Raw genomic sequence first — 13690 nt, forward strand, 5'->3', positions numbered from 1 at the left:
TTTTCAGTCATTCTTTAAAAGGTCTATAGAGATAACAGAATACCCCACTTTCGGGTAGTTGGCTGAGTATTTGATGAAACTGCAGCAGATTTGCTTTGACTTGGTCCTTAATATGACTGAAATGTCTGACTACAAAGCAGAGGCATTCTATTGATCTAGAGCTGTCTTAGGAACCAAACTAGCCTTAACCATGGATCACTTTGAAGATCTCCTTAGCGACTGGCACTCAAACATCAACCAACCAGCCCAACGAACTGCAGATCAGGCCATTAGGTAACAGACACAAAGAGGGTTTTGCTGTTTTCCTGTTTGTTTACTCAGATCATCTGAATCTGAGTACACGGTCTGGCCCAATAAATTAGTTTTAGTGGGACTCACACATTTAAACAGCAAAACGTTAGTAACAAAATCTACTTTTCTTTTCCTTTCTTTTTTTCTAAACAGCCAATAACATTCCAGAGAGAGCTTATTTTAACCAAAGGGCCTTTCAGTAAGTTGTTTTAATACGTACAAACTTTCAAACTAATATAATACAATGACTATCTTGTTTTTTTTTCCTCTTCCTTCCCCACTATCCTACATAAAATATTGGCTTGACCGAAAAGTTCATTTGGGTTTTTCCATAACATCTTACAGAAGAGCCCGAATGAACATTTTGGTTAAACCCAAATCAGGTAATGAAAACAGCATAGTCAGCATCTGAATTATCATCAATAGTTTCCTAGGAGCATTCACACTAGGGGACCAAAAATAAAGCAAGACTAGAGCACAAAGAAAATTGATCAGAAACAATAACAAGACTAAAGAGTGAGAAACAGTCATTTTATTTCCTTCAAACAAACAAATAAAAAACACAATATTTAAATGTGTGCATATACATACATCCTCATTGTGCACCCTCTTATAACATTCTGGGGCACTAGGGCTGGCGTGCATAGTGTAAAAGGATTTAAATGAAAAAAATGAAAGGTCAGTTACTTTCAGATTTTGGATAGTGGTATTCAACAAAAACCATTAGGGTGAGTGCTTTTTTTCCACCAACATGTCTCTCACACTGCAATCTTAAACCACACTTTTTCTAATGATGTCTTCCTCAATATCCTTGGTCAAGATAAATCACAGCTCCCCCCAACCTCCTACAGAATTTTCCTTACTTGTTTAGGTGGGCATTCTGCCTTCACTTTAGATAGCTTGCCTGTATCACTTCTGTATTCTCTGGTCAGTCATTTAGAACTTGACACTCAGTGTTCTCAATCAATGCTTGTGGTATTTCGCTAAATATTTTACTTCTTGGCTGGATATTTTAGCTGTGTGCACACACAACTTATGAAGCATCCTAGCCTACCACAGCATGGTGGTGTATGTTTTTTCATGTCTGTGTCTTTGAAAAGCGAAAATATAGAAACATGAGGGGTGGGGAAGGTGGACCTGATCGGGAAATGGGACATAACTCTATGTGTTTGTTTATAAGAAGATGGGTATTAGAAATTGAAACTGTTCTTAAGCTTGACAGTAATTCTGTGTTCTGACACAGACAAGAAAGTAATAAGCAATAAAAAGAGAACAGCCAGGTTATATCCTAGCAGGTCTATATGCTCATGAATTTCCAGAGCTGGCTGCCTGCCCTAGATATTTTTTGAGTCAGCTGGTCACATCTCTATCATAACTCTCACTTCAAATGATAGTTGAGCAATTTAATATGACAAATCTAAAAACTCAAAGAGGAAATTGCAATATAATGTGAGCCACAAGCAGAGTATGGAACTCAGGAATGAGACCACGTGAGTCTTTTTAGAAAAGTCTTTGTAGGGATAATGAGAACACCTCTGCGGGTCTGTCTACACTTGTCATCTCAACTGAAATGTTCTGTAGAAAGTCCATTAATCTACTTTATTACCCGCTTTTACGTACAATGCATTATTTAGAAAATAAAGCACTTGCTGTGAAATGCAGCTGAGCTTCCTTTACAAAGCCCTATACCAAGTTTTATTGCAATGCAGTCACTGTTCATTCCAATTGAATGTGGACTGCATTGAATTCCTTATCTTATTCCTTACTGAAACAGTCTTGAAAAATTCACAATTTATTTTCAGTGTTTGAGAAGTCTTTTAAGAACTGGCCATGGAGAGGTATGCTCATTTGGCACACAGAGATTTTTCCCAAGGGCCAGGGCAAATGGGTGAGTCTCATAAGCTAATTTCTGCATCACTTGGGGAAACACAACGTCATCCTCTTGGGGGCGGTGGGGGGGCTGTGCACAACCAAATACCATGAAGCTCTGGAAGGTATCATTTTTCAGACCTTAGTGGGAAGCTATCTATGGGATGGACTGTAGCAAAACATCCCTTTTTCTTTGTTCACTATTTCAAATTGGCAGCTAAGAAGGGGAAGGACCTTTCTGACCTGGAATCTGTAGTCTGCAAACCAAGCTGAATACTAACTTCACAGTAAAAGTACTTCCATCGAGTACTTGACCATCCTTTCTGACGGGAAAGGGAGGCTGAGAGCCATACGTAATGTCACATGTCCTCAGGGAACTTTAATACAAGGCAAGTGTGCACAAGTCAAAACTTCTTAAGTTTTTCTGGGTCTGAGTCAATCCTTTCAAAATTGAGGGGAAGGAAACAGTAAAAAGACAAGGCTCTGTTCAGGGAATAAACACAAAGAAGAGAGGTCAATCTGGGTGCTTGAGGGAAAAACCTAATGGCGAAGACCCCCATGGAGAAGTCACCTTGAATTTCTCCTATGAATTTCTCCCCCTCAAAGTCAGCCTGAACCCAGATAAAGTTCAGCCAGAAAGATGTTGAAAATATCTGATCTCGCCATTCTTTCTCTTGCTCTTTCCTTCCACAAAAGGGAGTTTTTTAGCTCCTAGGTACCAATGAGCTATTATTTCATGAGAAACTGCTAGAAGTATAATAAAGGAAAAGAAAGTACACTGTAACCAATTCCTAGTGCATGTAATTAAAACTTTTCTTCTTAGTGTTTCCCAGCAATCTTTAAAAACATAATAGGTTTCTGTTCCTCTGATTGTTTTAAATAACAAAGCAAGCCCTTATATCTAGAAGCACAATGTTACAAAGGCAGTGTTAATTAAAGGTCACAGTTTGGGGAGAAACAAAGCATCAACTTGCCAGATTCTGCTGCAAATTTTGTTTTCATTTATTGCTCACATTTGAACTTACACGTGGCGATGTACTAAAAACTGGGGGCCATTATATCATCATTTATGTGTGTAGGAACCTTTCCCTCTTGCATTTATTTATTTATTTATTTTTACTATATAAAGCATTAAAAAAACTATTTGATATAGCTTTGAATTCAACTTAATATAGGGAGAATAACTACATATTCTGATTTGTCCAGGACAGTTCTGGGTATACACTTATTGTCCTAGATAATTATTAACAATGGCCTTTCGCTCTCATAAGTGTCCTGGTTTGGATGATAAAATACCTGTTCATCCTAATTATATGGTCTATTGGAGAGGGCTTTTTTTTCTTTCCAGAATATACTTCCTTTTTCCATCCCTATGACAAAAGATCATTTACCCTAAATTCAGTGAAGTATCTCCTTTTCTGAGATACTTTTCTTATTTATATCCTCCCTCTCTACCGTGAAGCAGACCTTCTTTCCTCATGATACCCTAGAACCTGGACATCCTTTTCTCACACTTAACCTTGTACTTCCTTCCCTAGGCACTCACCACCAAAGTATACTGCTTGAACATGTAGTTTATTCAGCTTTGAATTCTTCAAACCTAGCATGATACTGGAACACTGCAGCTGCTTAATATGGTGGTTTAAACACCTTTCCTAAAGGATGTGTTTTTTAAAATCCTAATATACACCCTAGTTCAAAGCAGAACTACTGTGAAGGAATCTTGTGTGGAAACCCTACATAATTCAGCCAGGGTCATTCCTGAGTCAACTCCATGGACTAGACTCCAGTCTGAAAAATCAGGGGAGTGGTCCAATGAATAATGCTGTTTGATGAATAAATGAATTGGCACACAAACTAAATTGTAAAATAATTCCTACTCTGTTAATGCCACCATCCTTCCAATTTGAAAACCATCTACCTCAGTTCAAATTCTACTTCTTCGATAACTCTTGGATGATTCCAATCTCTTCTTCCCCTAAATTGTGATACACATTCCACATATTCTTTTGGTTTTCACATACTACCACATATATTGATTATTAGCGTAAGGTTTATACCATTAAATGTGAATACAGACAAAATTATAAGATATTTAGAAAGACCTCTAAGACAAAGAATATTATTACTTTTGAAGTTTCCTATTTCCATTTTCATTCCAATCATTTCCCTTTCAGCGGTTCATGATAACTCTGAATTTTGCTATTTCATTCTTTTGATTTTCTTTATGATTTTATCACGTATGCTAGTATCCTTAAACAACTACTCTATCTTACCTGCTTTGGAACTTAATAAATACAGGATTATACTCTGTATTCTTCTGTGACTTGCTTTGTTGACTCAACATTATGTTCCTATGATAGTGTTGTTGTAGTTCTAGTTCATTCATTTTCACTACTTCATTGGGTTACTTTCTATGAACACGCCAAGTTACATTCAGTATATTACTTACGCTAAATTTGTTCTTGCAAATTTCTGTCAATCTGATGAGTTCGAAAGAGTCTGTCATTTTAGTTTTAATTTATACATTTCTATTTATTAATGGGGGCTATTTATTCCCTGGTGGCTCAAACAAAAAGGGTAAAGAATCCACTTGCAATGCAGGAGACCTGGGTTTGATCCTTGGAGGAGGGCATGGCAACACACTCCAGTCTTCTTGCTTAGAGAATCCCCATGGACAAGGAGTCTGGCGGGCTATACTCCATGGGGTCGCAAAGAGTCGGACATGACTGACTAAGCACACACAGGGCACATTTACTAATGGTAATCTTATTGAATGCTTAATGGATATTTAATAGTCTTTTCTAGGAAGTACCTGATCAAGTCTTTTGGTAATGTTTTAATTAGGTTACATGTCTGTTATCTTTTGATTTTTAGGAATTCTTTAAATAGTTTAGACTTTATAAATAATATGTATCACAAATATCTTCTCCCAGTTGGAAGCTTATAATTTTACTCATCCCAGTATATTCTACTGAAGAGCAATTTTTAACATTAGTGAAGTTAAATATTTTCTTCTATCATTTATTCTTTTTGGTTCTTTATTTTCTTCCCTCTAAAGTCTTAAATATGCATGCCTATTTCCTTTGAAGCATTTTGCAAATTTCGCATGTTGGTCTTCTATTCACTGGGAATTGACCCTTGTGTATGCTGTGAGGTAGGGATCCAACTTTAGTTCATTTTTTTAACCATACAGATTCCACTGTGTAGTATATATGTTTTCAATTTATTTCTAATATTGTCATGACTTTTAAATTTTCTCTTTTAATCTTCACAAGATAGTATGCTTTTGCTATTTTTGTTGTTTAGTGCAATTGGTTTTTATGTGGAAATACTAACCTTTACCATTTGCTTTACTTATCATTCACTCTTATATCTAAAGGCAGTCTACCTGGGATTATTTTTTTTTCTGTTTAAAGTATATCTTCTAGGAGTTTTATAGTTTCTGGTCTTACATTTAGATCTTTAATCCATTTTGAGTTTATTTTTGTGTATGGTGTTAGAAAGTGTTCTAGTTTCATTCTTTTACAAGTGGTTGACCAGTTTTCCCAGCACCACTTGTTAAAGAGGTTGTCTTTTTTCCATTGTATATCCTTGCCTCCTTTGTCAAAGATAAGTTGTCCACAGGTTCGTGGATTTACCTCTGGGCTTTCTATTCTGATCCATTGATCTATATTTCTGTCTTTGTGCCAGTACCATACTGCCTTGATGACTGTGGCTTTGTAGTAGAGTCTGAAGTCAGGCAGGTTGATTCCTCCAGTTCCATTCTTCTTTCTCAAGATTACTTTGGCTATTCGAGGTTTTTTGTATTTCCATACAAATTGTGAAATTCTTTGGTCTAGTTCTGTGAAAAATACCGTTGGTAGCTTGATAGGGATTGCAGAGAACATAGGCAAAACACTCTCCGACATAAATCACAGCAAGATCCTCTATGACCCACCTCCCAGAATATTGGAAATAAAAGCAAAACTAAACAAATGGGACCTAATGAAACTTAAAAGCTTTTGCACTACAAAGGAAACTATAAGTAAGGTGAAAAGACAGCCCTCAGATTGGGAGAAAATAATAGCAAATGAAGAAACAGACAAAGGATTAATCTCAAAAATATACAAGCAAATCCTGCAGCTCAATTCCAGAAAAATAAATGACCCAGTCAAAAAATGGGCCAAGGAACTAAACAGACATTTCTCCAAAGAAGACATACAGATGGCTAACAAACACATGAAAAGATGCTCAACATCACTCATTATTAGAGAAATGCAAATCAAAACCACAATGAGGTACCATTACACGCCAGTCAGGATGGCTGCTATCCAAAAGTCTACAAGCAATAAATGCTGGAGAGGGTGTGGAGAAAAGAGAACCCTATTACACTGTTGGTGGGAATGCAAACTAGTACAGCCACTATGGAAAACAGTGTGGAGATTTCTTAAAAAACTGGAAATAGAACTGCCATATGACCCAGCAATCCCACTTCTGGGCATACACACTGAGGAAACCAGATCTGAAAGAGACACGTGCACCCCAATGTTCATCGCAGCACTGTTTATAATAGCCAGGACATGGAAGCAACCTAGATGCCCATCAGCAGACGAATGGATAAGGAAGCTGTGGTACATATACACCATGGAATATTACTCAGCCATTAAAAAGAATTCATTTGAACCAGTCCTAATGAGATGGATGAAGCTGGAGCCCCTTATACAGAGTGAAGTAAGCCAGAAAGATAAAGAACATTACAGCATACTAACACATATATATGGAATTTAGAAAGATGGTAACGATAACCCTATATGCAAAACAGAAAAAGAGACACAGAAATACAGAACAGACTTTTGAACTCTGTGGGAGAAGGCGAGGGTGGGATGTTTCAAAAGAACAGCATGTATACTATCTATGGTGAAACAGATCACCAGCCCAGGTGGGATGCATGAGACAGGTGCTCGGGCCTGGTGCACTGGGAAGACCCAGAGGAATCGGGTGGAGAGGGAGGTGGAAGCGGGGATCGGGATGGGGAATACGTGTAAATCCATGGCTGATTCATATCAATGTATGACAAAACCCACTGAAATGTTGTGAAGTGATTGGCCTCCAACTAATAAAAAAAAAAAAAGAAAGAAAAAATAAATAAATAAAGTATATCTTTCAGAATTTTCTTTAGGCAGGGTCTGCTGGAGTCAAACTTCAATTTCTATCTACCTAAAAACTCATTTACTTTGTTCTACTTTATAAAAAGTATTTCTGTTATACAAAAATTTTATAGTTAATTTCTCTCAGCATATTGAAGATTCTGTCTTCTCTTTTGCTTTTTTTTGTTGCTATTGAGAAGTCAGCTGCTGGTTTAACTGTCATCTCTTTGAAAGTTATCTGTATTACAACTGTGGCCTACATTTACGATCATATCTTCAAGTTAAGTGTTTTTCTGCTTCACCATGATAACTCTATATAGGGCTTTATTTTTGTTTGCACTGCTTGAAATTCATTAGGTTTACTAAATCTGTAGATTTGAATGTTTAATTAGCTTTGGAAAATTCTTAGTTTTCTCCTTAAATAATGCTTCTGCCTCATTTTTTTTCATTCCTTATGGAATTCTGATTAGATATGTGAATGTTTTCGCTTAATCTCTTCTCTGTCACATTTTGCTCCTCTTTATCTTCTGCTTCTAGACAATTTCTTCAGATATGTCTTGCACGTTACTAATTCTCTTTTCAGCTGTGCTTCATCTGTTACTAAAATCATGTAGCACCAAGGTTTGAAATAGGTGATTACGTTTTGCTTTTCAGTCCTTTTGGAGGCAAGGCTACTTCTTTTACATTCACCATACGATTATATCCTTTGAATTCCAAGTATATTCTGGAAGGTTTTCTCATGTTAGATTCTCCAGTTGGTTGAGGCTGGGCCTTGTCTTGTGACCCTAGTCCCCTGTGAAACTATAAAATCCAAAGCTGCTATTCACATAGTCCATCAAGATGAAAAATGATTTTAGTGTTCAGTTTGCTTCTTTGGGTTCCAAATCAATTACTAAACATTCCCTACTTTCCTGCCAGTTTATTGATGCATTTTTTAAAGGTGTTTTAAAAAAATATGTTAAGTGATGCTAAGGCTTTCAGTGAAACGGTCTATCAGGATATTTAATTTCTAGTATTGACAGAAACAAAGTTGGGTACTAAACTGTTCATGAATATGAGTGTCTCTTTAGCATCTCAGGATATCCAACGATGTCCGTCTAAAAGCTCTTTATATAATCAGCACTCCATAAGTATTTGCTGGTTTTACTAATAGAAAGTGTATGCATGGAAATACATGTTTTTAAGTCAACAAACCTGATGTGAGGTTTCGGATTCCCTTTAACTTCACAACTGAGCTTCACTTTTTTCTCCTCAGAGTCCAAAGGGAACATTACATGACTTGGTTCTTGAATGAAAATTGGACCATGCAGTGTGTAGTCATCTGAAACGAGAAAAGAAAATGTCCCAAAATGAACATATTCCTGATAGGGAGAATTGCAGGAAATAATAACAAAATAAAAATAAAAGAGGTAAACAAACAAAAAATAGTAATGCACAACAGATTCAGTCCAGTCTCTGGATGACATTTCCTATTGAAGAGTAATCTTTGTGAATTATGAAGCAGTAATATGGACTTTCGTATTTCATACTGATGACTTATTTTTCCCACAAATTCCAGAACCAGAACAGCTTGGCATTCCCTTTTCTCTTCTCCACTTCTTACTGTTCTATCTGACCTTAGTCCAGCCTCTGATTTTGTTCACATTTTGTGCCTCCTACATGCCTTTTGTGCGGCTGTCATCCTGGAAGGCTGTCTAATGTCACAAAGTTAAAATGTTTCTCCTCTGTAATGGAATAACATAGTTGGAAGTAAGCAATAGTGATTTTGTAAATACATTAATAAGAAGCATCAGTATACTGCTAAAATATGTATAAAACTTTTAGAAATTGCATATGTAGGTAAATAAAGAATAACCTAGAGTCATGATGCTCAAATTATGCTTGGCAAATGAATAGTTTTTTTTTTAACCTGTTATGAACCAATACATGGGGGCACTTGTGTACATATTACACAGCTGGGACTGACTCAGTACACAAGTTCAGTTACAGTCAGATTAGTCTATTTCAACTTCAAGGAGGCTTGAGTATATTAATACAAATGAGGTATGAATTTCCAAATTCTCCGTAACAGAAGCAAGATGCACAAAACTTATTGTCATAGAGCTGCAAAGTTCAAAGAAAGGAATAATCAACAAACAAGATTTGAAGCAACAATGTAGTGTGCATAAACTTCTAAAGCAAACACCCAAATAAATATTGGTCAAAACACACCTCATCACTGAAACCTTGCACAAGGCCTTGTGTCCTCATCTTTTGAAGTAAGAGCCTGCGTGCATTCATGTTCAGTCATGCCCATGGACTGTAGCCCGCCAGGCTCCTCTGTCCATGTGATTTCCCAGGCAAGAACACTGGAGTGGGTTGCCATTCCCTTTTCCAGGGGATCTTCCCAATCCAGGGACCAAACCCACATCTCTTGCATTTGCTGCTTTGAAAGGCAAGTTGTTTATTCACCAGTACCACCTTTGCCTGCCAGTGAGGGAGATGCAACAGACATGGGTTCGATTCCTAGGTCAGGAAGATCCCCTGAAGCAGGGTATGGCAACCCACTCCAGTATTCTTGCCTGGGAAATCCCATGGACAGAGGAGCCTGGCCATTTACAATTCATAGGGTAGTAAAGAATCAGAAACAACTGAAGTGACTTAGCATGCATGCACACACATGACTCAACAGCTACTGGTTGAGAAACATGAAGATAGAGAAAGAGAACAGCTGTTGGTCTGGGGAACTGGTAACAATCCAGACTGTACAGCTGCTACACAACAAAGTCACTGAAATTCCAGTTTTCTTAAAGATACAGATAAAGACCTGACATTCATTCCAAGTTGTTTTTACAGGAAGCAGACCCCTCCTAGATGAAAACTACAAAAACAAGACCCTAGACGGGACCAAATCAGAAAGTTGATGATGCTTGAAACTTCACCTCGATGCCAACCAGTTCCAGGACTGTCCATGAGTTGATCATACCCTGTTGCTTGAACACTATGAAACTCCTCACTACCCCTCCGGTGGGTGGGGAGGGTCACACAATTTTGAAGGCATTAGCCTGTTGCGGCCGCTTTGGCCTGGCAAAACATTAAAACTCATATTTTGTGCCTCCTACCTGACTTTTGTGCCTCTGTCACCCTGAAAGCCTGTCTATGTCACAAAGTTAAAACATCTCTGCTCTGGTAAGGGGATATCATAGTTGAAAGCAAACAATAATTTTGTAGATATATTAATAACGAGAAGCAGCAGTGTACTTAGTCTCTATGTTCCTATTCTGCACTGATAAACAGGGTTTCAGCAACACTACCCATACCAGGAAAGTGGCTTTCATTCTTTACAATCTCATTTCTTTTTTCCTAGAAGGCTTTTCTAGACCCCCAGGTCTTCCTCTAACCACATGATTTATAAATTATCTCTTGGTGGACACATCTTTGTCTATTACATGCATTTGGATCTTTTTTTCCCCTTCTTTGGGCTGTAAGCTCCTGGACAGCATGGCTGTATCTTATCCATTTCTGCTTGCTTTGTGGTACCAACTACACTAGCTTAAACATCAAACATGGTCCATAAGAACTGTTCTATTTGAGGTATTTTTCACTTTTATGTACAGCCAGCCGATTTAGGCACTGCCTAACAAATTTTGAGACAGAAGGGCCAGTGGCTATGATGTAAAGTGATACTGAATAGCACCCTGTAGCTCGCAATCCATTTTCTCCTTATATGTGATTATTTGGATGGATGTGAACTACGACTGTGGTCCTGGAAGACCTTAATAACCAGCCTTCTGTTGATAGGTGATAGGATGAGACTGAATTCATTCAGGTGAACCAGGACTGAGGAAAAAGAAGAAAGCAGATTTGGGGATCAAGGTGAAATATAATAAGGTGATTTCTTTTAAGGCTTTTAATCCAGGCTTTAAAACTTCCCATGTTGAGGTTAGGGTAGAAGAAAAATTAAGGACTCAAGAAAAGCAAACTGAATGGTATTTTATTTTAGAGGAATAGGGACAGCCTCTGACCTTGTTGAGAGAACAAGCAGAATACAGATGCAGAAAGACTAGGAAACGAGATTCAGTGCCTTTTGTCAGCTAACTCTATGAACTAGGGAGGATCACCTAGTCTCGCTATGCTTCAATCTCCTCATCTGTAAAATAATAGCACTGGACTCAGTCAGTGCTTCTACACCAGTTCGGATGAGGAAGAAGTCATGAATATCTTCCCATAAAGGCAGATGCACATGACATCCGCATTCAAAGATGCCGTGAATTATATCACCACCACCATCCTCTCTCCTTAGTCCATGTATAAAATCTCATGCTAATGAGAGAGATTCAAACAGTGAAAATAGAATTTTTCAAAGAACACATAATAAAAGCATGGAATAAAAGTAAGCAAACATGTATCTTTCTAAACACTCATGGTTAAAAGTCAGATATTTCAAAATCTACATATTTACATTTCAGATTTTCAACAATGATGTAGTTATTTTCAAAACAAATTTAGACACAGGTCAAGGGTTGGCACAATTCAGTCTCAAAGAATTATATGAATTCTTAGCATACCTAGTTAAGTGACAAACATTACTAATCAAGATCACTAACACAGCAGCAAGTTGGGTAGATTATTTTCGAAGAGAGAGATATATTTCTATCGTCGCCCCAATTCCAAAGTTATGTGTATATCTATCTATATATAATATCAATCATCTCAATTCATTGGTGTTCCCTGATTTGAATTTCATATAGAAATACAGTCTATTACTAGTAATTTCAAATAAGAATAAAACATAATAATGATTATCCAGGATGCAGCTGAGAGGCTGTGGATTAACATCTGTACTATTTCTCAATGTATCCATGCCATATTTAAATAACAAAAAGGATATTTTTTCCGTGTATTTTGTAATAAGAATTGATAATAATGATGCTTTGCATTCCCTATAAATAACACATTTCATCTAAAGTTTTTATTTTCTCTTGGTTAACCAAGCTCACTGCCTAGAAATTAACATTAGCATAAAGGGACTGGCATTTCAGTTCTCATCTAAAGAAATCCACTGCCTTAGGCATGAACTATTTGGTTTCACAAAGATGGAGGGGGAATTTTAGAAAGTTGCAATCCAGGTATAGAAAACAGATATCCTAACTTTAATAGTTTTAAAATCAGGGTTACTAGTATTTTGAGGAAAAAATAAGTTAAAGAGTTGTTTTATTTTCCCCAAACATTGAGGTGCTGGGTTAAACGACCCTAAGCTTGTTCTGTGTGTTGTAGTCACAAAGTGACTTTCAAGTGGCTTGAAGGATTATATAAAAGACTCTGCATTCGCCAAAAGACTCTGAATTCACCATTTCAAACCTGACAAGTTCACCCTTTCATTTGTCACAGTAAGTTGTTCCAAATAAGCAGTCGAATGGCCATGATCTTCAGCCTAGCAAGGGAAAGGAGCAACTCAGAAAACAATTGAGGAAAAGATTAATAAGCCCATACACCTAAATGTTAGACTTTGGACCACCTGTGTTGTAATCATGGCATGCTTATTTTTTAAAACCCCAGTTCAGACTTACTGACTACACCTGAAAAATCCAGCATCTATGAATCTTTTAGCTTAGTTTTCCAAGGGATTCTTTTGTACACTAAAATCTGAGAACTACTAATTCAGACCCTTCTGATCCTAGATCTCCATTTCATAAGAGCAGAACATCAACCAACACTGGCTTTGCACTCACCTCTAGACTTTTTCTTTTGAGCAAAATCTAACCAACCAAACCTTGCGTGAAATACTTAGAGAGGAAATTTTAGCACATGACTAACGGTTGTGAGGTAAGCAGCCAAGAACAGAAAACTCTAAAATGGACCCACACAAAGAAAATGATGGATCTGTCAAAGTCAGGGACTAAAGCTGTATAAAAGAACCCCTCCTGAGAACACTCATTGTTGAACTCAAGAAGCTAACTGTGGGAACAGCCAGGGCTGCACCACATTGACAAAGAAGAGGCTTCCTTGGGGAGACCCACTAATCCACCACACTGTAGTAAAACCTTATCCACAACAAATACACACAACATTCTTGCCATCGTTGTTGTTGTTCAGTCACTAAGTTGTGTCTGACTCTTTGTGACCCCATGGACTGCAGCACACCAGGCTTCCCTGTCCTTCACTATCTCCCTGAGTTTGCTCAAATTCAAGTCCATTGAGTTGGTGATGCCGTCCAACCATCTCATAATCTGTCTCCCCCTTCTCCTCCTGCCCTCAATATTTCCCAGCACCAGTGTTGTTTTCAGTGAGTCAGCTCTTCACATCAGGTGGCCAAAGAATTGGAGCTTCAGCTTAAGCATCAGTCCTTCTAATGAATATTTAGGACTGATTCCCTTTAGGATTGACTGGTTTGATCTCCTTGCTGTCCAAAGGACTCTTAA

General features: G+C 37.5%; 1 protein-coding gene across 1 annotated transcript in view; it reads right to left on the reverse strand.

Annotated features, from left to right (window-relative positions):
- Positions 1-13690, reverse strand: part of CNTN4 (contactin 4) — a 511526-nt gene that overhangs the window by 336200 nt on the left and 161636 nt on the right. Inside the window, exon 2 of the mRNA XM_061129161.1 lies at positions 8484-8610. Within this exon, the coding sequence (XP_060985144.1) occupies positions 8484-8610 (127 nt within the window). The remainder of the gene's footprint in view (positions 1-8483; positions 8611-13690) is intronic.

This window comes from Dama dama, chromosome 24 (assembly GCF_033118175.1).
Source record: "Dama dama isolate Ldn47 chromosome 24, ASM3311817v1, whole genome shotgun sequence".
Classification (NCBI taxonomy): Eukaryota; Metazoa; Chordata; class Mammalia; order Artiodactyla; family Cervidae; genus Dama; species Dama dama.